Source organism: Silurus aristotelis (assembly GCF_946808225.1).
Source record: "Silurus aristotelis genome assembly, chromosome: 21".
NCBI classification, from domain to species: Eukaryota; Metazoa; Chordata; class Actinopteri; order Siluriformes; family Siluridae; genus Silurus; species Silurus aristotelis.
In genome coordinates this window covers 3,926,507-3,951,813 of record NC_139594.1, presented here as the reverse complement: position 1 = coordinate 3,951,813, position 25,307 = coordinate 3,926,507, and the positions used below count along the sequence as shown (strand labels likewise).

Below are 25,307 nucleotides of genomic sequence, written 5' to 3'. Positions count from 1 at the left end.
GGATATTCATTTTATGGACTTTAGTAAATCTGCAGTATCGTTTGTTAAAAGCTATAATAATAACACTATAATATAATAAAAACATTTTATCTTGAGCCTGAATCGGTCGCTGCTTCTGAGCTTCATTAGTGATGTGCTCCCTCAGGATAAAAAAGATGTTTTTTTTTCTCTGTGTATCTCATTAAATATATCTTTTAAAAGCAATCATATGAAGTCAAACCTTATTTTGTTAGTTTTAATTTCAATACGTCCCAGCTGGTCCTTCCTGAAACACACGGACACAGTGTACTAATAAACTTTTCACAATTATGTTCTGTACATGAGTATTTCCCCTTTATACCACAGTGCATTCTCATCAGGTTCTTGCTTCAGAAAGTGTATATCACATTTATTATGCACTGCTTATTTAATACCAACATACACGGGAAGTTGTATGGTGGAGGCTGAAAATTGCTTATCTGTTTTACTATACAGATAAAAAACATTTTTTGAAAGAAACTTTTAATGTTCATATGCTGATATTTTCTTTGTGGAAACGTTTAACAGAAAAATACAATTGAGTCACAGATCTCAAAGGAAATGATAAATTTTATTTAATAGCATTTGGATTTCAACTTACCATTATGGTTTGGATCTATACATCCAATTTAAAGGAGCGCTGAATAGACCAAAATGTACCTGACAAAAATGCAGCTAAGCTCCTGTCCTAACATACACAATATGGACAAAAATATTGGGACTTATGTGGTCGTTCCCCAAACTGTACAAAGTTGGAGACACAATCGTATAGGATGTATTTGGATGCGGTGGTGGTACATTTTCCCTTTAGTTGAACAAGACGACCAAAACCTGTTCCAGCATGATGAGGCCCATGGGCCGAAAGCCGCCTCTATAAGATTGTTTTACATGATTTGAAACGAAAGATCTCCTGCTATAGAGCTCTGATTTTAACCCTGCTGAACATCTTCGGGATGATTTGGAGAACTGGCTGCACTTCAAGCCTCCTCACATCATCTACATCAGTACCTGACTTTACTAACACCCCTGTGGCTGAATGAATCTCATACAAATCTCCACAAGCACACAAAATGGAACATCTTCCCAGAAGAGTAGAGGCTATAACAGCATATTATAACAGAACATCAGGACTGAATGTGGAAAGGGATATTCAAAGAGCACATACAAATCTTAACCTTAGGTGTCCACAATCTTTTGTCCATATAGTTTACAACATTTTGCCACTTTGCCATATAAAAAACTAGCATAACACAAGATTTGCATTACAACAATATTGACACATTATATACGAGAATGACAATAGAAAATAAATCTTTGACAGAAAGAAAGGATTTTTGTTTACAATGCTTTTCTTAGCATTGTAACGCTGCATAAAAATATACATTTAAAAAACTTTCAAATAATTAAAGCTCAGCATTATATATTAGAAAATTATTTCAAATAAAAAAATGTGTACATCATATTAAAAAGACATAAAGCCACTTATAAATACATTTGATAAGGGTTTTTCACTATGGCCTGCATCCACCCTTCCAATTTAAAAGCTTGGGGAAAAAAATCTAATAAATAATATTAATATTAATGTCTTATAATAAAGCTGATCAGTCACTTCTCCTGAGGTTTATTGGTGATGTTTTTTCTCAGGAGAGGAGATGTTTTTCTTTGTGTATCACATTATAGACGTGGTTGAGAAGCAATCATATGAGATCAAGCTTTATTTGGTTCGTTCTCATTTACGCCCCGTTCCCAGTCGGTCCTTCCTGCGGCACACACACTCGGCATACTGATGAATTTTTTCATCACGGTATCTATAGTTGAGTGCTCCATTCCTGTGATTTATTGTCCTGTGATTTATTGTCAAATTCTGATTGGGTGGAGGTTCTTGAATGATGAGCTACCACTTCCACTGAACATGACATCAAGTACAGTATAATGGATTTGTACAACATGGATTTGTATGTACAAGGTCATGAAACAGCAGCATCGCTGACACACAACACACATGCACCCACACACATACACACACACACACACACACACACACACACACACACACACACACACACACACACACACACAACACACACACACACACAACACACACAGAATCAATAAGCAGCTAATCCACCATGTGAGCTTATGTTGGATGATCCACCATCATAGGAAAGTCAGTGAGGGTGCAGACAAGGTCACTTTGCATTTTGAAAAAAGCATGGCCCGCGGCTGTGTACGCTTCAGATCCGGGCCTCTCCTGTGTTCTGAATGCTTTTGGACACCTGTGGAGCCAAAAAGTCAGAGTTTATTAAGCATTTAGACAGGAACAGACACTTTTCCATTCATGTCATCTCATTCAAAGCGTTCAGATGATCATTATCTTAACCTGGGCCTGTAATAAAGCGTCTGTCGGTGCTGAGAAATTGTTCTTTCCCCGAATATCATCTAAAAATCCACTTTCACTGCACCGTCACTGTCGGAGACCAGAGTGCGATTAAGGATCTGTCTCAATGTCTCGATAATGCTGTCAAAGCCGGCATTACATTCAATCATTTCAATCGATAGCTAGCCCGGGAAATGAATTAGGGATTTACAGCAAACTTTCACACATTACCTTCCAATACAGGCTATTTTAGTAGAGTCGCTTTACATATCAGTCCTGGCGTTGAAGCTAATATCTGTATCAACTCCACTGGAGCTAAACCAATATTTTATCATCCTGTGGATAATGTCTTCTTTATTTTTTACCTCTCCATGAGCCTACATTACAAATTCAATATAAGAGTCATATAGAGTCGTTCTTATTCTCTATTCCTGTTTTATTCTACTTTTCAGATCTTCTGGATGGAGTTCTCTTCAATGCGAAACCATTCACTGCTGCTGTGGATTTTTCCACATGAACTGTCTAAAGATCCATAAGATCACTGTGAAGGGTTAAACTCAAGAACTGTAAAGGTAAATTTGCAATGGTTTAGGACCACATTTGCCATAAACAGTTTTGTATCTGTGTCTCCATCAGTGAAGTGAAGTGAAGTTTATTTCTTGAAGTGGACTTTTCACAGCAGACATTGTCTCAAAGCAGCTTTACAGAAATCAACAGTGAAGGTGAATGGTGTGTATTTATCCCTGATGTGCAGATATGGCAACTGTGGCAAGAAAAAACTCCCTTAGATGAGGAAGAAACCTTGAGAGGAACCAGACTCAAAAGGGGAACCGATCCTCATTTGGGTGACATCAAGAGTGTGATTATAGTCTAAACAATACAGAACACTGGAGAGAGAGAACTAACATGAGCACTGGAGTGTGTGATTATGAGTAATGTTCTTTCTACAGTCTTATACAGTCATTTGTGGTTATAAAACTAGGAGCTACTGAGCAACTCATAAAATAGCTGAACAGTGGGTAACCTCGACAATAATGGAATTATAATGAATTGGCATTTGGTGTCACCCAGGGGTGCTACTGCACATGTGCTGAGGGGTGTGCAAGATCATGGTTGGCTTTAAAAAAAGAGAATAAAAATACAAGAATAAATACACTATACACAATGGTGCGGTGTCAATGTGCACTGCATATACTGCTGACATGTTTAATTCATGTATGTATATGTACATATATATATACACATTTTTTCTAGTGTGTGCGTGTCTGTGTGCGTGCGTGCATGCGTGTGTGTATATATATATATATATATATATATATATATATATATATATATATATATATATATATATAAAATCTTTAATTATTATTATTCTTTACCTTTTCATACTTTATAGACAGATTATATTTTAATATACATGTATATTTTATTGTATTTATTTTTACGTTACTTTAACTTTTAAATTTTACGAATGTAAAATTTGATTTGAAAATGAAATTTCTAAGAATGTGTATGTGACAAATATATTTATTTTATTTTAATTTAATTTGAACTACCCCATTTTTCCTTCTCTGGTGTTACCCACATTAGGATGGATTTACTTTTAAGTCTGGTTCCTCTCAAGGTTTCTTCTCAATAGGGATGAATGTATAAGGGATTTTAAATGTTGCTAAACTGTATATTTGTAACTAATTTATTTCTGAATTTAAATGAAGTTACTTTGCATTAAACCTTTTAAGTTGCTGAGGCTTCATATATTTGAATGCATGCACAGTATAGGGATAGAAATAGTTGGAGAAGGATTATTTCAAATGTAGCCCTAAACATTATATTCAATATGCAATCTATTGAATAAATAAATAAATGAATAAATAAATAAATAAATAAATAAATAAATAAATAAATAAATACCCATTGCACCATCCAGGGTTTTTTCATTTGGCGTTGAGGAAAAGCAGAATAAAGAAGAATAGCTGTGGTCACACGCCAAGTTTGTTTTGTGTTGCATGGATCACATGATGGGTCACAAGACTAAGTCACAGGATTGCGTTACAGGATTAGGTAATAGGACTGCGTCACATGACTGCAATGCAAGTCTTATTTAATTAAAATGTTATTAAAATAAAACTAGCTTTAGTTTCGTCTTGAAGGAACTATGAAACTTTGACTTTAGTTTCTTTCCTAAGTTTTGAACATAAAGTGTTAGATTTGTTGCTGTGGGTCGCCTGAGATGTTCTACAATGTTGTTTGTTTTGTCTTAAAAAGTCGCTCACTACAGCTTACAATGATGTATATCGTCCACTCAGGAGAGCGTTTTCAAAAAGCTACCTTAGTATAGACGAGAGACCAACACGTAGAGAAATGAAGGTGTGTTTGTAAATGAATGTGGATGTAGACTGAGAGGGAGTGTATACCTGAGATTTGCTGGACTGGTTTGTGCTGAACTCTGAGTAAGGACTCTTCTGCATAGTCAGACAGGTCAAGAATCGGATGTACTCATCTCTCACCTAATGAAGGATAAGAAGGAGAGTTGTTAGTGGCATGATGTGGCCGTTGGATATAATGTGTATGTGTAAGTAACATCTATGTGTAAGTAAAAAGTGGAAAGTCTAGAGACTGTTCTGAGACCCAAATAGATCATTGGTTGCTGAAACCACATTCATCTGCTTCATAACACTTCATCTAGATCTCATTTTTAAAGATTCTTTTGGCTGTGTGCACTCTTAAAAGAATAAGACCCACCTGTTTTGAAAACAGGCAGTGCATGATGAACATCAGCACCCCCTGAAAACTGTTGAGGATTGTGAAGAGGTAAGACATGACCAGCATCTCTTCATTGAACTGAAAACAGCCAAATATCCACATGATCCCCAGCACACACAGCTGAGCGATGGCAGTGATTGTAAATGTCCTGTAGGGGGCAACAAATATTTACAGTGTATATCAGTTAAAATGATCTGAAATCATTGTCAATCAAAGTGACTTTAGCCAATTGTTAGCTCAAGTATTCAAAAGAGGGCAGAAAACACTCAATCACATCTGAGTGTTATGCTGTACAATAGATATTTGACAAAGTACTTCATTTCTATACTCAAGTAAAACCACCTATAAAGCTCCCTATGAAGACATAAAAGAGGAAAGAGAGAGCACAAGAAAGAGAGAGAGAGAGACTCATCCCATATACACTGCAGCACAGTCAAATTCTTCCTTCACATATCCAAGCTTGTTAGAAAACTAGGGTCAGAGTGCAAGTTTAGCCATAATCCAGTGCTCCTGGAATGAAGAAGGTAAAGGGCCACGTTCAACGGCCCAGCAATATCAGCTTGGCATTGCTCTGGTTTGAACCTCTGACATCAGTAGCTCAAACCCTCAACTACTATGCTACCACTTCCCTATAATATCTTATGAACTTTAATGCACTGTGACTAAAATAAATCTTACTTGATTTTTCTGAGGTTGCTTAAGTCAGGGTTGATGGAGTTGAATTTCTGCGCCAGCTTCGTTACCGTTATAATAAAGAAGATTGCATTGACCTGGCAAGGATGGAGAAAAAAATAATAATGAGATCTCACCGAGGAGACAAAAATGTCAAACATACAGTCAATGCCTGTAGTTTCAGTACCTACCACAATGATGGTGCAAACAGGACCGAAGAAGCTCCACATGAAATCGTTTTCCAGACTGAGCCAGCAGCTATACAACAAATAATGCAACATCAGCAATTGTATTCCTTTTTTTATACTATTAAAGAAATACTGCAGCTGTAGTGTACGTGTCATCACAGGCAAGAATTCACACATTCAGAGGATAAAGATCTTAGAGATTTTGCTACATGTTTCATGTATGTATCATGGTATAATATCCTTACAGGGAAGTTATAATGGCTACTTTCACTCTAGTTTTCATAAATTCCACCACAGACACCATAAACCACATTTAATTCCTCCAGTGTTAGAAAGTGGCCGTCTGGGTGGGAGGGGCACACTCTCTTTTCCCTGTCAATTAAAGTGACTTTAGCCAATTGTGACCATTTGTGAGCTGAAGTATTCAAAAGAGGGCAGAAAGCAAAAATCTCTGGCTTAACTATGGCTCCAGTAGAAGTAAAACTTCTCCTCTGACATTTCTACTTGAGCAGGAGTACCAAAGTTCTCGCTTTTGAATAGACATTAGTATAAAAAGTAATGTATGAGAACTTTATATGAATAATGGATGCAGATCAGTTTTCATTGTAGCACATCTCCAGACATCCGCACACCGTCATCTCTGATTGTGCGCTCGCACTTTACTTTACTCTTGTTCTTACGTCACTAACATTTCAACATATTTATCACATCTACCTGATATTTATCGCACCTTCGCTCTGTTATGTTTCATTTTTACACCTAATGTTTTTATAATGTTTACACTTTTGCTGTTTCACAGTCGCACTTTGGTCCGTTAGTAACGACTTTTCGTTTTTTTGTATACTGTGTATGTGGAAGAATGCCAATAAAGGTTGAGTTGACTTTTCCACTCTCCTTCACATCAGACTAGATAATGAGAACTGTGAAGGTACCCTTGGTGGGCTTTAACCCTCCCTAGTAGTCAGTATAATCTAGGTGAACTGGCTTGTGGGTATGAAAAAGCAAATGCAAAAATTGGGGGGTGAAATATTTTGGACCCATCTCTGACCCATCTTGTCTGTGGTACACATACATGTACAATAGATATGTTTGGATCTATGAATAAAGATTATAAGATGACACTTACTAGCGCGGTGTGCCATATCCTCTGTAATTGACACTGGCTGATATGATAACAATAAGGGCAGGAATTCCGTATCCGGCAGCCATCATGTATCCTCGACTCAGAGTGGTGTTGAATACCAGCACCACCATGCGGAAAAGCTGCACGCCCTCCAGACACATCCAGCAGAACACAGACAAGAAGAAGAAGTGCAACAGACCTGCTACCACCCCGCATCCCACCTGGAGGAGGAGAGAAGTGAAACACTCAGAGGAATTTACTCATACAGGAGATGAGTTTATTTTGAGGGAACCTGTTTCAGAGGAGTTTGTAAAATGGTTTGTGCTGCAGTGAATGGATTAGAGATCAATACACATTTAAAGAGTCTGGACTGTGTCCCAAATAGCATAATGCTCATCTACCTCTTCATTACGTTATTTGTTATCTAGAATAAAGCCCTCTCCTCTGTTGTCTGTTGTGTTTTTACCAGCCAATCTATTCTATGCTCTCCTTTGTTTATTCTCTAACCTGTGCATTTTGTTCTTTTTTTTTTTAGTCTGATTTCTTTCAAACCTACAGTTTTAAAGAATCTGCTGTGCCTCCTCACCTCACCTACAACAGTACCTGCCTTTACTAACACCCTTGTGGCTGAATGAATCTCATACAAATCTCGAAAAATCTAGTGGAAGATCTTCCCAGAAGAGTTCAGGTTATTATAACAGCAAATGAAGACAAAATGTGGAATAAGATGTTCAGAAAGGAAACACTAATCTTATGGTCAGGTGTCCACAAAGGTTTGTCCATATAGTGTAGATATTATATTCCTCTTATATTCTGTATTCAAAGGTTTGATAAATGCATATGTTAAGATATTAAAACAGTGCAAATGATATCAGCTAAATTAATTTACGTACTGTAAAATACGCCTTTGAGCAAATGTTGTTTTTTTATTTTTTATTCTAAAACAGAATTTGTTCTGTCAAAATAAATGTTTTGGTCCAGTTCACATTTTTTTCACGTTTTATTAAATTTAAATCTCGGCTAAATACACTCGGGTAAATCACTTTAGTTCTTTCATTGTTGTGGGGAGCTGGTCCCCACAACAATGCCCGATTTTTTTTTTAAGTTCCCTTTAAATTACAAAGGAACATTTTGATCACTAAAGCATTTCGAATCTTTTATTCACTTTAATTACCGTGCATGAAATATTAACTGGAACATTCTCAATATAGCAGCTATGTATTGAGGTACCTTGTTTGTGGTTTGGTTGATTCCAACAAGGAAGATAAAGTCGGCAATGAAGAAGCTGATGCAGAGGTGCAGGTGGATAGTGGTGCGGGTGCTTTGGATGGAACGGATGAGCCAGAAGGTCAGTATGCAGATTAGGAAGCAGATTAGAGACAGCGAGAGTCCAATCCAAGTGATCAGCTCGAGCTCAAAAACATCCTATGGACAAGGATATAAAAAAAAATAATATATATATATATATATATATATATATATATATATATATATATATATATATATATATATATATATATATATATATATATATATATATATATATATATATATATACACAGATAAAGAATAGAATGAAGGCATTCCATAATTCTGTTTTCAGTAGGGTTTCCCACCTCCATCTCATAGAGTGCCATTAAAACAGCAAAGCTGCTGAGATGTGAGCATAAGCAGACAGTGGATTTGTTGTTGGACTTGTGCACAGTGCAGCCTTCATTGGACCATGCACCTCCTTTCAGCGTCGAGTCCCAGAACACACAAACTGATTTCATTGACGTTTCCTGTCAGAGATAAATCAAGTTTGATGTTAAACGATTGCATGCTGATGTCCTGATTTATTTTTGTGTAATTACAAGAATTGTGCTGTAATGAAGGCAAACATGAAGGCAAATAGATTTTTTTTGCCACATGCATTGTGATTTGATAAGTCTACAAAGCCAGAGAACTGGATATACTAATTATGACGACCAAAGAGCAGGTTTAAAAAAAATATATAAATATAAAAAAATAATAGATAGATAGATAGATAGATAGATAGATAGATAGATAGATAGATAGATAGATAGATAGATAGATAGATAGATAGATAGATAGATAGATAGATAGATAGATGTTGTAGATGCATGTAGATGTTAGCATGGTACCTGCAGGTGTGAGAATGTGAGCTTGACCGATGTCTTCAGATGAGCCGTGTCTGGGTTCGTGACTGTTATCGTCACTATTTTCGAGTTGAGCCTGTACTGATCTGTAGAGATACTTTTCCTCCTGGAATAGCTGTTGATTGCGCTGTTGTTGTTGTCCAGACTCTCGTATGTGACCATTGAGGCAGCTGCATATCCTGATGAGAAATGTGCACACGCAATGTTACAGCATTACAACCTTTATATTATGTATCGCAATGCTGAATATAACCGTTTATTTTCCTCGCATGCAAACTGACAAGTTATGTTATGGCAGGTTTAAGTGTATAATAACCTGTGTGTTTTACTGTATTAGTTCTAGGGTTGCCATGCTTCATGCTTGAATATTAAATACAAAACAATTCAATGCATTTCTATCTCACCATCGGCAGCTTACTTTATAGTAAAGTATACCGTGTCAAATGGTGCAACCTAGTATATGCGAAATCTTATTCCAAAAACTGGTGTAGTGAATCATTTTACTATTTGATTCATTTGATCATTGTTTGATTCAATGAACCTTTCAGTTTTTAAATATGTATGCTGTGTTAGTGTACATAGGTACATTTCTCAAGTATCTGAACTTGTATTTTATATTGTGGAAAACTTTCACTTCACTATATTTTATTGTCTAATCCTACTGTTCTGGCGAAAGTGTCTCTAAGTGTGTGTCTGGAACTATAGACCACTTCCTCTTTAAAAAAGCCTGATGTGTCCATTCAAATGTGAGAACTTTCAGTACCTTTTGTCAATTAAAGCTCTAAAAGGAGGAGTTTTACTTTTACTAGAAGCATATTCAAGCAACAGATTAAGACTTTTATTAATATATATATATATATATATATATATATATATATATATATATATATATATATATATATATATATATATATATATATATATATATATATATATATATAATACATATGTATTTTGCTGGTAATGCTCTAGACCTGTCGTCTGTTTCCTAATTCAATGTGTCTGTAAGTTCAGAAAATTTATTTCATTTAGGCTCATCAAGGAGACAGAAAAGCAGCTTAACAAAGCACTCATCTGCTTGGTGTCTGATCCAGACAATGTAAATAAACAAACATATAATTCTCATGTTACTGTAAAAGTCCCTGTCTCTGTTTCTGGGACACAATGTGTTACTAAGAAAAGTACATTTAATTTTGCATGTTATTCCTAAACAAACGATCCAAGAAGGTGACTTTAAAGCACAGTTTGAAAAACAGGTTGAACCTTTATATGAATTTCCTGCTGCCGTTTCCCAGTGGCTGTTTAATTGCACGCTGTCTGTGGACATACTAAATCCACCATGTGGGGCGTTCGGGCTTCTGTGGATCAAAAGCTTAACTCCTGCAGAAGAAATATTGGTGTATTTATTATATCTGCATGGTATCATTTTGTATCTGGTTTAATAAGTAAAATGAGGGGGAATGATGGCTGTTTAAGTCTCTTACGATTCTGAAGATTTGATTGGGAGATGCTGTTGTTAGCCAGCTGTCCTATCAGCAACAATGCGTTTTCAACCGAATTGAACAAAGCTGTGATGGTCTTTGTGTCCGTTAATGACATGTTTGAGAGAAAGTCTTCTAATGCTCCAAGGAGAATCTGGGGGTGGGAGGGTGTCAGGTGAGTTTAAACTGGAAATAAATCCAGGCTTATTGCTCAAAGACTAGACACTCTGCAGCTTGTTCATGTTAGGAATTGAACCCAAAGTCTTAACCACTGAGCTAGCTCTGGTTTATAAAAGCAAAATAGTCTGGTCTTATATACTGGCCATAGAAATGTCTGTTTACAGCTGATAACAGGAAGATTTTTTTGTTGCTGTTTCACAGTAAATGTAACTATAAATGGCCAAAAAGAATGCCATTTTGGGTTTTTTAAATGACTTATGATCAAGAGGAAATTCTCTTTGAGTCAAGAATCTACACATCAACCTGTGACTGATTATATGCCTACAATAACATCCTGAGTTGAATTCCTTACTATGGTCCAATAAATATACATGTAATGCTACTAATTCAATGCAGAGTAAAACAAAATCAAGCTTAGTACTTAAAGTGTTATTAAAATAATAAAAATACTGGGTGATGATCTGTATGTAGACCTAGCGGTGGTCTGTCATTAGATTAAATGCATACAAATATCTTGAAAGTCACTAGATTATTGTGCACAGTTACCGGTAGCATTTCCTCTCCACTGGCTCCCTTTTGCAAACACGAGCTTTTCAGCTCTATCAGCATATCTGTCAGCTTTTTAGGGATCTGTGGGGATGACAGAAGGAGGAGATACATAATGAGTGTATGTCTGGTGTAGGCATTCTGGTCTTATTTAAAAAAACACACAGATTCAGTGCTGTTGTTCTCAGAATCAGTGACATTTATGGACAAAGGTTAGTGGGGACTCCTAACCTCCTGACCTTAAGATTGGTTTGTGCATTTTGAACTTCCAATTTCATATTGAGTGCTGTTATAATAACCTCCACTCTTCTGGTATGATGATCCACTAGATTTTGATTTTGGTGATTGTGGAGATTTGTGTGAGATTCTCTCAGCTGTAAATAAAGTCAGGTACTGATGTAGGTGAGGTGAGGAGGCCTGGGGTGCAGTAAGTGTTTAGATTTATCTCTAAGATGTTTAATAGGTTTGCGGTCAGAGCTCTAAATCAAGGCTACTCAAGATCTTCCATTCCAACCCATGTAAAGCCTATCATCATGGAATTGGCTTTGTGCTGGAACAGGTCTGGGTCTTCTAGTTCGAGTGAAAAGAAAATGAAATGCTAGCACATCCAAACACGTCCTATACAATTGTGTGTCCCAACTTTGGCGTAACAGTGTGGGGAAGTTTTAGTCCCAATTCCTTTGTCCATAAAGTCTACAGTTTCAGGTCTAAACACATTGAGACAGATTTTAAGGCTTGGATGTCATTTAACTGTGATTAGAGACACATTGTGCATTAGAATTTTTTGATTATCTCTTATATATAAAAATAGATACCTGTACAGACAGGCTTTCATTGTAAAGTCTGTCACACTGCAGTACTAAAGAGAAAACAAATCATTAATATCATAGCGGTAACATGAATGCAGCTGCATACTATATATTGTACTCAATAATACAAATAATTGAAATCATGCTTCGGATTTACACCTCACCATTGCATTTAACATTTTGGCTATTATTAAACTTCTCCTGCATGTTGCTGGCCACAAAACCCGAGTGACACATGCAGAAATAGGAGCCATTTGTGTTATTGCAGATTTTGTATGCAAGAAAAGAACAAGAGCAGAAATCACGGTGAAATCACGGTGAAAAACATGAATGGAAAACACAGGAGTTTCATTGTTATGTGTCGAGACAAAAGGAATGTCTTGCATTCATTCCTGACTATTTGTAGGACTCGAGGAGATGTATATAAATTGATATCTATTGCGACTTAGCAGAAATTTACTATAAAATAATAATAATAACATTTTTTATAGTGCTTTATATATTGTTATCTAACACTTCTGCAAGAACATTTTATACAAATGAATATTTAGATGTACTTTTCAAATGTTCTAAAAACCTTTTTCTTTACTATTAAAAATTATTGATGGGATTTCTGGATGTTTGTTCCTTTAATCATCCATCACTATGATGTACATGCATTATCACATCAAAAACTGGATAAAGGCTAAGAATGATTAAGAAATGGAAAACAAACAAACATACAAAAAAACCCCACATATAAGATATATACATATTTATTAATTCTTATTTAACTCAAGACAAACTTTGATCTGATAAATTACCATTTTTGTAGTAAGTTATTTTTAAAAAAAGAGAGAGAGGGAAGTAATAACAAAAATGATTACAGCTATGTTTGCTTTCATGGACTCCCATCAAACTTGTCTGGATGATGGGTTTAATCAATTTATGTTGTAATTGTAAAGAAACAACATTTTCCCCAAATTTTCTTAGTTGTTCTTTATGTTGTTTTTTTTGTTTTTTTTTGCGGATAAATTATCTATAAAAATATTCAGTTTTGTGGGTTTTCGATTACACACAAAGACATATGTCTGGTATAAGACAAAATATGATGTCATTTTTAATGCCTGGGAGTTACTCTTGATTGTGGATAAAACTATGAACACAAACTAATGTGTTGGTTGTTTTTTTTTTTTTATCCGCCACCTGAATAAATTCACACCTCACCGTTGCATAGTATCACATCTGCACATCACAGGGTGGTAAACATTTTTAAAAAGTGATCATTGGTAATGGTTTTTTTATATGGTGATGTTTTCTCTCAGGAGAACTTTACTCCACATTTCCAGTCTCCAGTTTCAGAGATTGTGGAAAGCTGGAAAGTTACATATATAGATGTTTTCTTATTTTATTATCTCATTAACAATTGTTTCTAACTGCTATAATGTGAGAAAGAATATGTAACAATGGCTGAGGAGTCTAAGGCTCCAGACTTAAAGCGTAACATAAGAAAAAACTTTAACAAATGTCTTGCAGATAACTCGTCTTCCATAACCGTAACTTTGCATTTCTAAAACAAATACAGTATTTAGCAAAATGCAATGACATTAATATGTAGATGCATCATAATACTGCTGCATTGTGGATCATTTTTCTAACAGAAAATTTTTTTTTTTTCTCTATATGTAGATTAATGAAGTATGTACGGTGATTTTGATGGAAGTGATGCATCAGATACAATTCTAAATAGCATCCTGGTAAACGATTACTACCAGATTACAATTAATAGACAAATTTGTTTCACAAATCTTTGCTGATCTGCAAAATTAACAGTTAAAAAGTATAAAAAAGAAAGTACACCCTTTGTATTCTATGTTTTTTCTTATGGAGATTAAAATCATCTTGTCCTAAGCATGTCTTTAAATGAGCTAAATACAACCTCAGTTGAACAACATTTTTAATTTAACAAAAATGAAGCCGAAATGAAACCATGTGAAAAATTAATTAGACCCTTACTCACCGGTGCATGTAACATTTTGGCTCCCATTAAAACGCTCCTGTTTGTTGCTGGCCACAAAACCCTTATCACACATGCAGGAATATGAACCAATGGTGTTATTGCACAGGGCATTAGGACCACAGATGATTTTGTTTTCTGTACATTCATTGATGTCTGAGAGAAAAGAACAAGAAAAGAGGTTCAGGTTTATCCTCAGTGCACCGTTAATCCAGGAAATAAAATCAGTATTATAGACATACTGACCTTTGCATTCTAACCCTTCAAGTGCAGTGAAGTTAAGTTTCCTGTTCTTATTCTGGTATCCAGTCTCACACTGACAGTAGTAGCCACCGACAGTGTTGGTGCAAACTGAATTATTAACACACACTTCCTCTTTACACTCGTCTTCGTCTGTGTCATAGGATAGAGATCACATGTAAAGAAATTTCAGAATCATGTAAACTCTTTCATTTTTTCCTTTTAATTTTCTCTAATATGCAGAATAGAAAGTATGTTTCAAACACGTTTGTTTCTTCAGAGTTCACTTGGGTTTGATAATAAACCAGTTATTGGGATGAAAGCTCGTAGGTGACCGAGCACAACTCTGTGTGTTCTAATTACAAGGTAACAAATAATACAGATGACATCAGTTCAAGTTTAAAGAAATAAAAAATGTTGAGGAAAATAATTTTACATGTATTTAATTATAATTGAAATAAAGGAGTGTTATAAAATCATTCTTGCAGGTTTGTTCATACCTTCACATTCACCGTTTGCCAGCCTTATGTGTCCTTTACCACATGTATCAGTGGTGGCGTTGCTCAGTACAGCTAACAGGAGACCTGCAACAAATAATGTACCTTTAGTTCAGTTTAACTGCGTATCTGTGTTGATTTCATTATTAATATTGTTCAGAGGTGGGAAGTAATGAAGTGCAAATACTTTGTTACTGTACTGAAGTAGATTATTTTGGTATCCGTACTCCACTATTTATTTAATTTTATTTATTTAACTTTCTACTTTCACTCATTACATTTTTACACAAATATCTGTACTTTTTACTTCTTACATTTTCAAAACTTACTTCAGTTTTAATTTATTTATTTGGTGAAATGTCAATATTTTTGAACTGCGCGCCGATTTCAGCCCATTAACCAGTTTCCTGTCATTGTGCGTCTTTTTTAATCCACTGGTGTATAAATCCCTCACTCTCACTCACCACAGATGTAGACTAGTTTATGAAGCTAAGAATGAACAGGCAGAAAGCAACAAAAAGTGAAGATAAAGTGGATGAGACAGAGGGAGTCAGTGATGTAAACATGACTGGGAACAGAGACATTCCTGATCATCATCATCATCATCATCTTTTCTCTGCTTGTGTTTTATATGTGGATGTTCAGCCTGGATACATTCATTAGGTAATTTTTTATTAATTTTGTATTAATTTATATTAGGCTGTTAAAATTCAAATTCTTTTAAATTGCACTAAATTGTATTAACACTCTCAAATCAGTGCACATTTCTGTTTTTACCATTTTTATAAAAAAATATAAATACATAAATAAATAACAAAATTTAAGAGGCGAAATTAAAACCTTCAGCAAAACATACATTTATTCAAGACGTCCCTTCTTTACTTAGATATAAAATAAATAAATAAACTCCACCGAAAAATATTTGTAATCAGTAAACATTGTTTTATTTCTGCGCCAAGTCTCAAATCAAACACCAAATCCACCATGTTTTACACAATTAACCCTCTGGGTGGCGTTTTGTGGGTTTTTCCCTCATAATGGCGAAGCGAACTTAAATTACTGTCTTTATTGATCATACAGATAAAAAACAAAACATCATTCAAATCTGTAAAATGTCTATGATTATGATAAAAGCTTCTTGACTTGAAGAGGTGCAGTTTCTCCGGTATCACCTCATTAACTGTCCGTGTGGAAACATAGCAAAGGTTCCGTTTAGTGTCCTGATGATTTACGTCATTTAAACCACCATTATTACTTTAAAACATTTACAAGAATTGTTTTCTTAATGCTCTATGTTGCATTCATATTTCTTCATGTCCATGTTGCTTAAAGTATTAAAAACAGGAAGTATTAATACATGGTACATTTAGAACAGATAGAAATGTGCGATTAAGTTGCGATTAAATATTTAATTTGATTGACAACCTTTATACATACAATGTACATATTACATAGTATATATTTTTTACTCCTCATAACATCTGCACTATTTTTCTCTATATGTATCTTTATATCCACACTGTACATTTATATAAGTGCATAGAGGTACAATGCAATGACAATAAAGTTCTATCTATCTATCTATCTATCTATCTATCTATCTATCTATCTATCTATCTATCTATCTATCTATCTATCTATCTATCTATCTATCTATCTGTCTGTCTATCTGTCTGTCTGTCTGTCTGTCTGTCTGTCTGTCTGTCTGTCTGTCTGTCTGTTTTTCATTAGCATTTGCATATATAACTTCAGCCTTCACTGCACTCATCATCACATGCTTGTCTCTCCATGCCCTTGCTCAGGTTTGGTTTCTGGTTCTTTGTTCATGTTTGGGTTCTAGTGTTTGTGTCCTATGTTTGCAATAAATAAAGATTCTGCACTTGCATCTACCTTATCTTGATAACTGACAGATTTTCTGTTGGTAATGAGGTCCTGTCCCTTTTAAGGGATCTCACTGTTCCTCTTGGGGAAATGGTAACCCAGTGGTTAAGATGTTTCACTTCTGATTAAAAGGTCATAAGTTTAAATCCCAGATCCACTGAGCTGCCACTGCTGGGACCTTGTGCAAGGCCCTAATCCCTCAACTTCTCAGTTGTATTATATTACATAAATGTAAGTTGCTTTTTTAAGGAAGTCTGGCAAATGCTGTAAAAGTAAATCTGAAGAAACTGTATATTTGACAAGCAAGCACTGTTTTGTCCTATTGACACTGAGATTCGTTTTTCTATTCCAAACCCACTCATGATAGCCTTGTTGACCCACAGGGTAAAGGTGGGACCCCAAATAATGCATTGAAAGCTGGCTGTTCAATATACATTGAATTTCTGCTTCTCTTGGCATGTTCATGTTGTCCAATGGAAACAATTTTGCATTAAACCAAAAAAACCTGCGATTTCATCAACATTCACATGCTGTCTTACAGCAGACGTCTGCAATACTAATGTGGGTGTAGTGTGTATCTGGTAAACTTGTTTCACTGTCTCATTTCTTGCCACATCAATACAGTGGTTAAACTGCACTGCTTGAAGCAGGTATGATCTCTCCATAGGAATGAAAAAGGCATCTTAGGAATATTATAACTCTCTTTTTATGACTTATGGAGCTGTATTGTGGAATCCTTGGGCATGAGATAAATCGTTTATCCTCCACCTACTCCTGGTACCTGATCTGTTTTTTATTTTCTGTGAGTTTTGTGGATTTTTTTTGGCCCTGGCATCTGAGCAGGCACAGCTGCATGTGGGATCAGTCAAAGCAACACTTATTCCACACAACGTTCCTTGTATTGTTCCTAAGAAACAGCTGTCAGGTCAGAAATGTCCTTGTGGTTCTTCCTGCTGGTCGAGAGAACAGCTGGTCAAGTTAGACACGTGACAATGTTTCAGGGCGCAGAAATATCTTGTAATGGCTAGTTGTATTATTCACATTATGGTTTTTAAAATAGCTCTGAATAGTTTAAAACACAAAGAATATCCGGTGCTTCTGTACAGTGGATATTAGATCACTGGCTGGCTTCTTATACTCTTCTACCACAATGCTGCTGATCTTTACATCTAGCTTAACAGAAAGTGGGATTAATATTAAAATGAATGTGCTTTAGTAGAACAAAAAAGAATAAATGTTGCCATGATTCGGTTTTCCCTGAGCTGCTTAGATAACATTTATAGAAGAGGTCTTCAGTGACAGTGCTTCGGAACAATCAGAGGTAAAGTTGTAATTTCAGGCTTAAGATTTTATTGTTTGTGGTTTCTCTGTAGAAGCACTATCTGCTTTATTAACTACATGTTAATGCTTCGGTCATTCCGAAGCATTCGGGCCGCCACATCCAGACTGTGCAATAGTTTATTTCCTCAAGCCATCGGGCTCCTCAACAAAGAACTGAACTGAACTGAACTCTCACACACACTTACACACAACTGTGTGACTGATCTGCACAATTTTACCGGACTCAACACACACTCATACTCACTTCGTGTGACTGATCTGTACAAACCGGACTCAACACATATCATACACTGCACACACCCATCATTCAGTACCACTCACACTAATCATTACCACAAAAATGTTTACATGCCGTTTTTGCACACCTTCCAGGATTACTGCTAATTGTTTTTTCGCACAATATTCTGTCCACATATTTTTGCCACTGTTCACTTTATCTCTGTTGCTGCTATATGTTTAATTGCACAATATTGTTTAAATTTTTCTGCTACTGTGCACCTAATTTTATTTTGTTAAGACAGGTTTACTGGCGGAGCTATTTTGTGTTTTGTGTATTGTATATTGTCCTGCACTGTCCTGTGTTGTCCTGCACTGTCTTGTGTTGTCTTTTTGCACTGTTTGCACCAGTTGCACACATGCACTGTTTTTTTTTTCTGTTTCTGTGACTGTTGTTTTATGTTGTTTTATGTAGCACCTGGGTTCTGGAGGAACGTTGTTTCATTTCACTATGTACTGCATCAGCTATATATGGTTGAAATGACAATAAACGCTTCTTGACTTGACTTGAAAGAATTTGTGATTTTGAGAACCTTTTTGTGTATGTTTAAGAGCTAACTGTCACCTTTCATATGAAATGGATAACTTCCTTTTTTTTACCTTACAGCTACTTCTTTTCTCATAGATTTGAAATCTGTTGGGTCATTTGATGGGTTTGTTTAAGAGGCGTTTCGGTTTTGGTGTATTTTACACTGTCTTTCAGTTTGAGATCTTCAAGAAAGAGGAAATAACGCAAGCGATGTACGGGAACAACTGTTTATAGCTACTGAACTTGTTTTGCTTGAAAATATTCATGTTAATGATCAATAGATAAAGAAGTGTGATGTTTTAATGAATGTAATAAAAATTATAATTATTAAATTGGTGTGGTATCACCTTTTTTTTTTACCTGTTACAGGTAAATATACAAGGTATAGTTATGGATTAATCATCACATGGCTGCAAGTTAAGGAGCCAGAAAAAGGGGAAGGTGGCATGTGCAACACTTACCAGATACATTAACAGGAACCAAGCTGTATTAAGTTATAACACTTACTGAAGTGAACACCTCCCTATTTTTATTGAGAGCAAACAGACTAAACTGTGTTGCCCATGTGCCTCATAATGTACAAGCAAATGCGCTTATTTGTGTAATTACAGTTTTCCATAGTTTTTTGCACAGGTATAATTTGAGAATGCAAATATGAAGTTTCTTAAAATTCTTTTCATTAATATCCATGCATTAATACTTTTATTTTAATTAGCATTTAATTTTATTTTAGAGTTTTCTTATGATTCCAAATCTGTCAGTAAAGAAATAAAGCTGCTAAATACTATGAATAATTAACACAATTTTCATGTTAAATTACACACTAAGCATCTCTCGTGTTACGTGCACAGAAAACAATACTTGCCCATGTGCTGTTATAGAAAAATAATCAACAATGCTGTGGGTCCAAGGTGTGGATTCTTTCGCAAAAAAACACATCCAAGCACACCTTGAGGTTTTCCATTTTGCAATTTAATTATTTATTTAAAATCAAGGCATCATTAAAAAAAGATTTATTAAATGAAACATCTATGAAAAATGTAGAACAGCTAAAAACAATAATATAGAGATATGACTGTGGTAAAACACTGATGTTTTAAGAATATAATTAATTTAGGGTGGTTAGAGTTACTTCATTTTGACACCACACTTTTTCTAAAGAAAATTGTAATTTAATGAAATATTAATTTTATTATTAACATTAATAAATTTTATATTTATTATAGATTTTTTTTTATTCCACTCTGTTAATTAAACATTTCTACATCTCCACTCATATTTACTTGAAGGTTTAGTCATTCTAGTAGGAGTATATTTCATACTAATTTATATTTTTAGCGGTTTTTATTCGCACTAAGTGTAAGTTTTTTCTTATTTATGCTTTTAAACACAACTTTTTACCCGACCAATCTGCCTCCTCTAGAGTTCCCCCCAAGCATAACAGCTCTTCCTGAGTTAATGCCACACTCCTGCAGTCCTGTAACGCACAGAGCGATAAATGCACCTTTAATTTCCTGTGCCTCTGTTTCCTCCTGTAACAAACACCCCAGTTTTCCAAATCTCCACCATGCACTCTTCACCTCACATCTGCTTTCTCTCCCCCTTATCATTTCTTTCACATCTGCTCTGCTGAATTCCCCTGAGCAACACGTTTGTTTTGTCATCGTCCCATGATGTCATGACCCTTTGTGTGTGTATGTGTGTGTGTGTGTAGGTGAGAAAAACCTGTGGTTAGAAGTAAAAGTTGAAAGATTAAACAAATGTAAGAAAAGGTCAGATTTTTAAAACATATTCCAACATTTTGCAGACACCGTGAAGCTACATCAGATTTTCCTGAGCTCTTTTCACTCATGCATCGCTTCCCTGCCTGAAGATGCTTGTAAAACTGCAGATGTTTCACAGACCTTTTCTCACTAAAGAGGCAAAGGCCTCTTAATAAACATCTGCTCACATTGTTTTTGCGATTAGGGCACAAAAAGTACTCCAAAAATCCAATCCACAACATACCTGACAGTTTCTCGATTCTGAGTTGCCAGAAGCTGTGGATTCATTTTTTTTTTATATCACAGTGCTGTTTAATACTTGATTCTGATTGGTTGACAGATATGGGGTGCAGTTAATTTTTAGCAAATGAACTTTTTATGTAATTGTAGTTCAGTAAAATAAACCAGTTTGGGATGTGACAGTAAATCAGTTTCATCAAACTCAAACCTTACAGTTCTGTAAGTTATATATTGGATTTAAGGCAAAAGTTTTACGGCCAACAAACTATCATTATTATAATGATAACACTTACTGTATTGTACACCTACTTTACTAGTCAGCAAAGAAATAAATACTAAATGCTAAATACTGTGAAATATTGACACAATTTTTTTTTTAAAACACACACTAAGCATGCTTTGTGTACATAACTCAACCCTTCGCTGTGTTCTGTTATAGAAAAAAAAAAAATCAATGATGCCATGGTGTAATGAAGAGGAATCATAGTTACCACCAAGGAAATAAACTTTTTATGTAATTCTAGTTCAATAAAATGAAATGTCGAGGTACTGCCTGCCACAGGACACACACATGCAACAACAAACACAATGACACAATGACATTTCAATTCATTACTCGTTACTGTATAAAATACAGTGAATAAATAAATATTACAGACTTTACTATATTACTAGAATCACATGTCCTCTCTCTCTCTCTCTCTCTCTCTCTCTCTTTCTCTCTCTCTCTCTCACTCTTTCTCTGTCACACACACACCTACACAAACACACAAACACACAAACACACACACACACACACACACACACACACACACACACACACACACACACACACACACACACACACACACACACACACACACACACATTTGTGTATCTCTCTTTCACTCACTCTCTCTCTCTCTCTAAAATGACTTCTAAAATGACTAGCAACAGAGGCATGAGATGGAATGCACAAACAATTATATACACAAAATATCTTGTCTTTTAAGACAAAAGACAAGATAATCAAAAACAATGAGAAATGTCTTTATATAAAACAGATGTCTTGAGGAGTGGGACCTGTGAAGTGGTGGACCAGCAGTGGATGAAGTACACAAAGCATGACTCAAGTAAACGTGAAAATGCTCCCTTTAAATGTTCACTTGAGTTAAAGTACATGTCATTGTGCATTGTGCGCAATTTATCAAACTTTCAGAACCAAAAACAAACAACTCCTTGGCTAATTGTAGCCATAAGATACATACAACATCCTATATGTCTTTTAAATTAGCCTTTTAAGCTGCACTGGAGATTCCCCCTTACTGAACTCAGTCCAGGAGCTTTTCAGTACAATCACAGAAAACCTTTATGATATCACCTCAATTAAAGGTAACCAAATCAATAAGTGCTGTTTAACTCCAATCCAACTAGACTAGATAGGATGTAATTGTTTTGTTGCTACACACATTATAATAAACTACATACTATAAATTTAAATGTTATGTAAACATTAATAAGAAATAGTGTTGCTCTATGTGTAAAAGCATAGCAGGCAGCACAGCATACCCTAAGTGATATACAGTTATTTACCTATTCATTAGATGAAATAGCCCTTATGATCCTCATAACAAGAGATGAGTGATAACGACTGATTTCACGGAAAGTAGTTAAGTAAAAAGTGAGATTTTAAACTTTGAAATGTAGTAAAGTTAATGTAAAAGTCTCCTCAAACGGAAATATTTGAGAAAAGTACAGATACACGAAAAAGCTACTTAATTCACTGTAAGGAATTACATTAACTTAGTTACTGTCCACCACTGTTACTTACACAATTAATACCATGAACCAATAATTCCTTCTTATTAATAATTCCTTTACAAGCTCTAATGCATTATTGGTTCTCTATAGTAACTTGTTGTTTTGAATAAAATCATGTCTGTTGAATACAGTGAATGTAAATGTAGTGTAAATGTATTAACTTGCACAGAAACCTGTATGGGAGTCCCTTTGCATAAAGTCTGATAATATTTATATAGTTATTTATGTGGTGATAGAAGGAGTCTCCAGTGTTCATGGGGGACAGAGGAGTTTGCACTTTGTAGTAACATCATGAACTAATAAAGCTGGTGAGATGTAAGGGGGAACACCTCACACAGCTGAGCGCGAAAAAATTATACAGCATGAAGTGTTAACAATATGTTAATTAATTTTAGTTTATTAACTGCTGTTGTATAGGACGACAGAGGGAAACACTTAAGGGTATGATGGTTATAAGAAAATAATATGTTAGTTGTAGTTAATCCACCACTGTCACTGATTTTTTTCATGACATGGAGTATTTCCTATTTAATAAATACTGTACATTTACATCAGACTGAATAATACTTAGAGACGCCAGCTTTCATGCAGACTATGACCAAGACTATTTTTTTTATAAAAACCCAGCAGATGTATTCACAATATCATCAGGAAAGCAATATGATTACAAACTCAACCCCTGCCATGGCAACATGAATCCAGAAATAGCGGATGTGACTCACCCAGAAACAGCAGATACACGTGCTTCATCGTGAGGAGAAAGAAAACAGATCCGACGTGAACACACTGAGTGCTGATTACACTCTGCTCTCACACATTCAAATGAAAAGAGAACACAATCACTATCAGTATCTTTGGTTTTCACACACAGTCTTTCTGCCTTAAACTCAGTTCTGAAATCAGACGAGGAGGGGTTCCATGTGTAAGCAGTGAGAAGGTCTGTGTCCTGCCCCTCTGGAGGTGGGAGAACACTGTAAAGTAGTTGTGATGCTGACGGTAGGAGTTTCCACAGCTATAAATATGAAAGGGCTGAAAATACATACAGAACACAGTGTTGTTTTTTTGATCTCTCTCTCAGTGTCTTTCTCTACAGTGGATGGAATATATTCATTAATAGAGATTTCAGAGTACTTTTCTATGTCATTCTGGATAAGGGCATCTGCTAAAGGCAAAATTTTTTTAATATAATTGTTTTTTAATTTTAATTTTTTAATTTTATTTTTTATAAATAAGACTGTGTTTTCACATCCATAGTCGGCAAACAGATAACTATATTTTATTGTAGAGACTGGAAGTAAATAAAAATATATTAAACAATGAATAAAACAAGCAAACAAACAAATATATAAGTTGACCTTTAGATTGTGTGAGCAATTTTCAGTCACATTCTTATAAGTAACACAGCACAGTTTTAAACAAACAAACAAACAAACAACAAATAAATAGACTTTAAAGACAATTTATAAGATGATTAAAAACAATTAACTTTAACTTAAACATTAATTACTATTAAACTTAAAGTTAAGACTCTAACATCCCTATGATTTCATGTAACAGGTTAACAATTTTTTTTTCATTGATGTTTTTTCCTGGTAGTTAATCTGTCTGGTATTGCAGTAAAAATGTACTTATAATAATTAATAACATATTACATATTAATTATAAAGTAATATTTTATAATAATTATATTTGCAGCATTTGGAAGACACCCTTTTCCAGAAGGATCCTGCACTAGTTTACTAGTTGCGTAGACCAGGATCAACTGAAAACTCAACCCCTATAATGTCTCTGGTCAGCTCGCTCTCACTGCGCACGCACTGAATTAAACAGTACAAGCTAACATTAGTTTGCTCGTTAGAGAGACTAAAGGTGGATTGATATGCGGATAACTTTACTAGTCAGTATATTTGTACATTGTAACAATCTTAAACATGTACAAAATGTTATTAGGTTGCTAGTTAGCTAAATAAATATAGAAAAGAAAGGTCTATTTTGAATCAAGTTCCATGTTGCACATTTGTTTGCCATTTTTACATTTTCTAAAGCCAAACCCACACCTCACATCACTCCATGAATATATGGACCATGAGATATGTGCATGTTAGAGATGTTGTTGGTAAAGTGTGTATTTTAAAAAAAGTCAGTCAGAGAATTTACATTTTTTTATTGACACTAGAAAATAGAAAATTGACACTAGAAACTGCTACATCCTGCTTAAACATAGCACATAGCACATACACAGCAGAGGAAGTGACTTTTGTGCAACCTTTCACTTTTTTTTTTTAGTGTCACACTTCAGCGTGGAAACAGAATGTTCTTTTTGAAGGTGCTACTTCTTACTTTTTAATCTCATTATTATATTGTGAATGTCAGAGCATTTGAACATTATTTAAGACTGTATCAATGGAAAGAGATATATACAGTATGT

The 25,307-nt window shown here is 35.0% G+C and overlaps 1 protein-coding gene across 2 annotated transcripts; it reads right to left on the bottom strand.

Annotated features, from left to right (window-relative positions):
- Positions 1–570: 570 nt before the first annotated feature.
- Positions 571–23,831, bottom strand: adgre5a (adhesion G protein-coupled receptor E5a). 2 transcript variants are annotated; one of them, XM_083524447.1, is made up of 17 exons: positions 23,602–23,831; positions 15,053–15,136; positions 14,559–14,705; positions 14,316–14,468; positions 12,323–12,366; positions 11,508–11,591; positions 10,785–10,935; positions 10,564–10,680; positions 9,286–9,479; positions 8,758–8,922; positions 8,372–8,566; positions 7,145–7,362; positions 6,022–6,088; positions 5,837–5,928; positions 5,138–5,306; positions 4,810–4,902; positions 571–2,294 (listed from the first exon to the last, which is right to left on the bottom strand). In XM_083524447.1, the coding sequence occupies exons 1-17, from the start codon at positions 23,627–23,629 to the stop codon at positions 2,253–2,255; spliced, it is 2,043 nt and encodes a 680-aa protein (XP_083380573.1). In that variant the 5' UTR covers positions 23,630–23,831; the 3' UTR covers positions 571–2,252. The 2 variants fall into 2 exon arrangements, with proteins under 2 accessions (XP_083380573.1, XP_083380574.1); XM_083524448.1 differs by lacking the exons at positions 14,316–14,468; positions 14,559–14,705; positions 15,053–15,136; positions 23,602–23,831 and adding an exon at positions 12,481–12,577.
- Between the last annotated feature and the right edge of the window lie 1,476 nt (positions 23,832–25,307).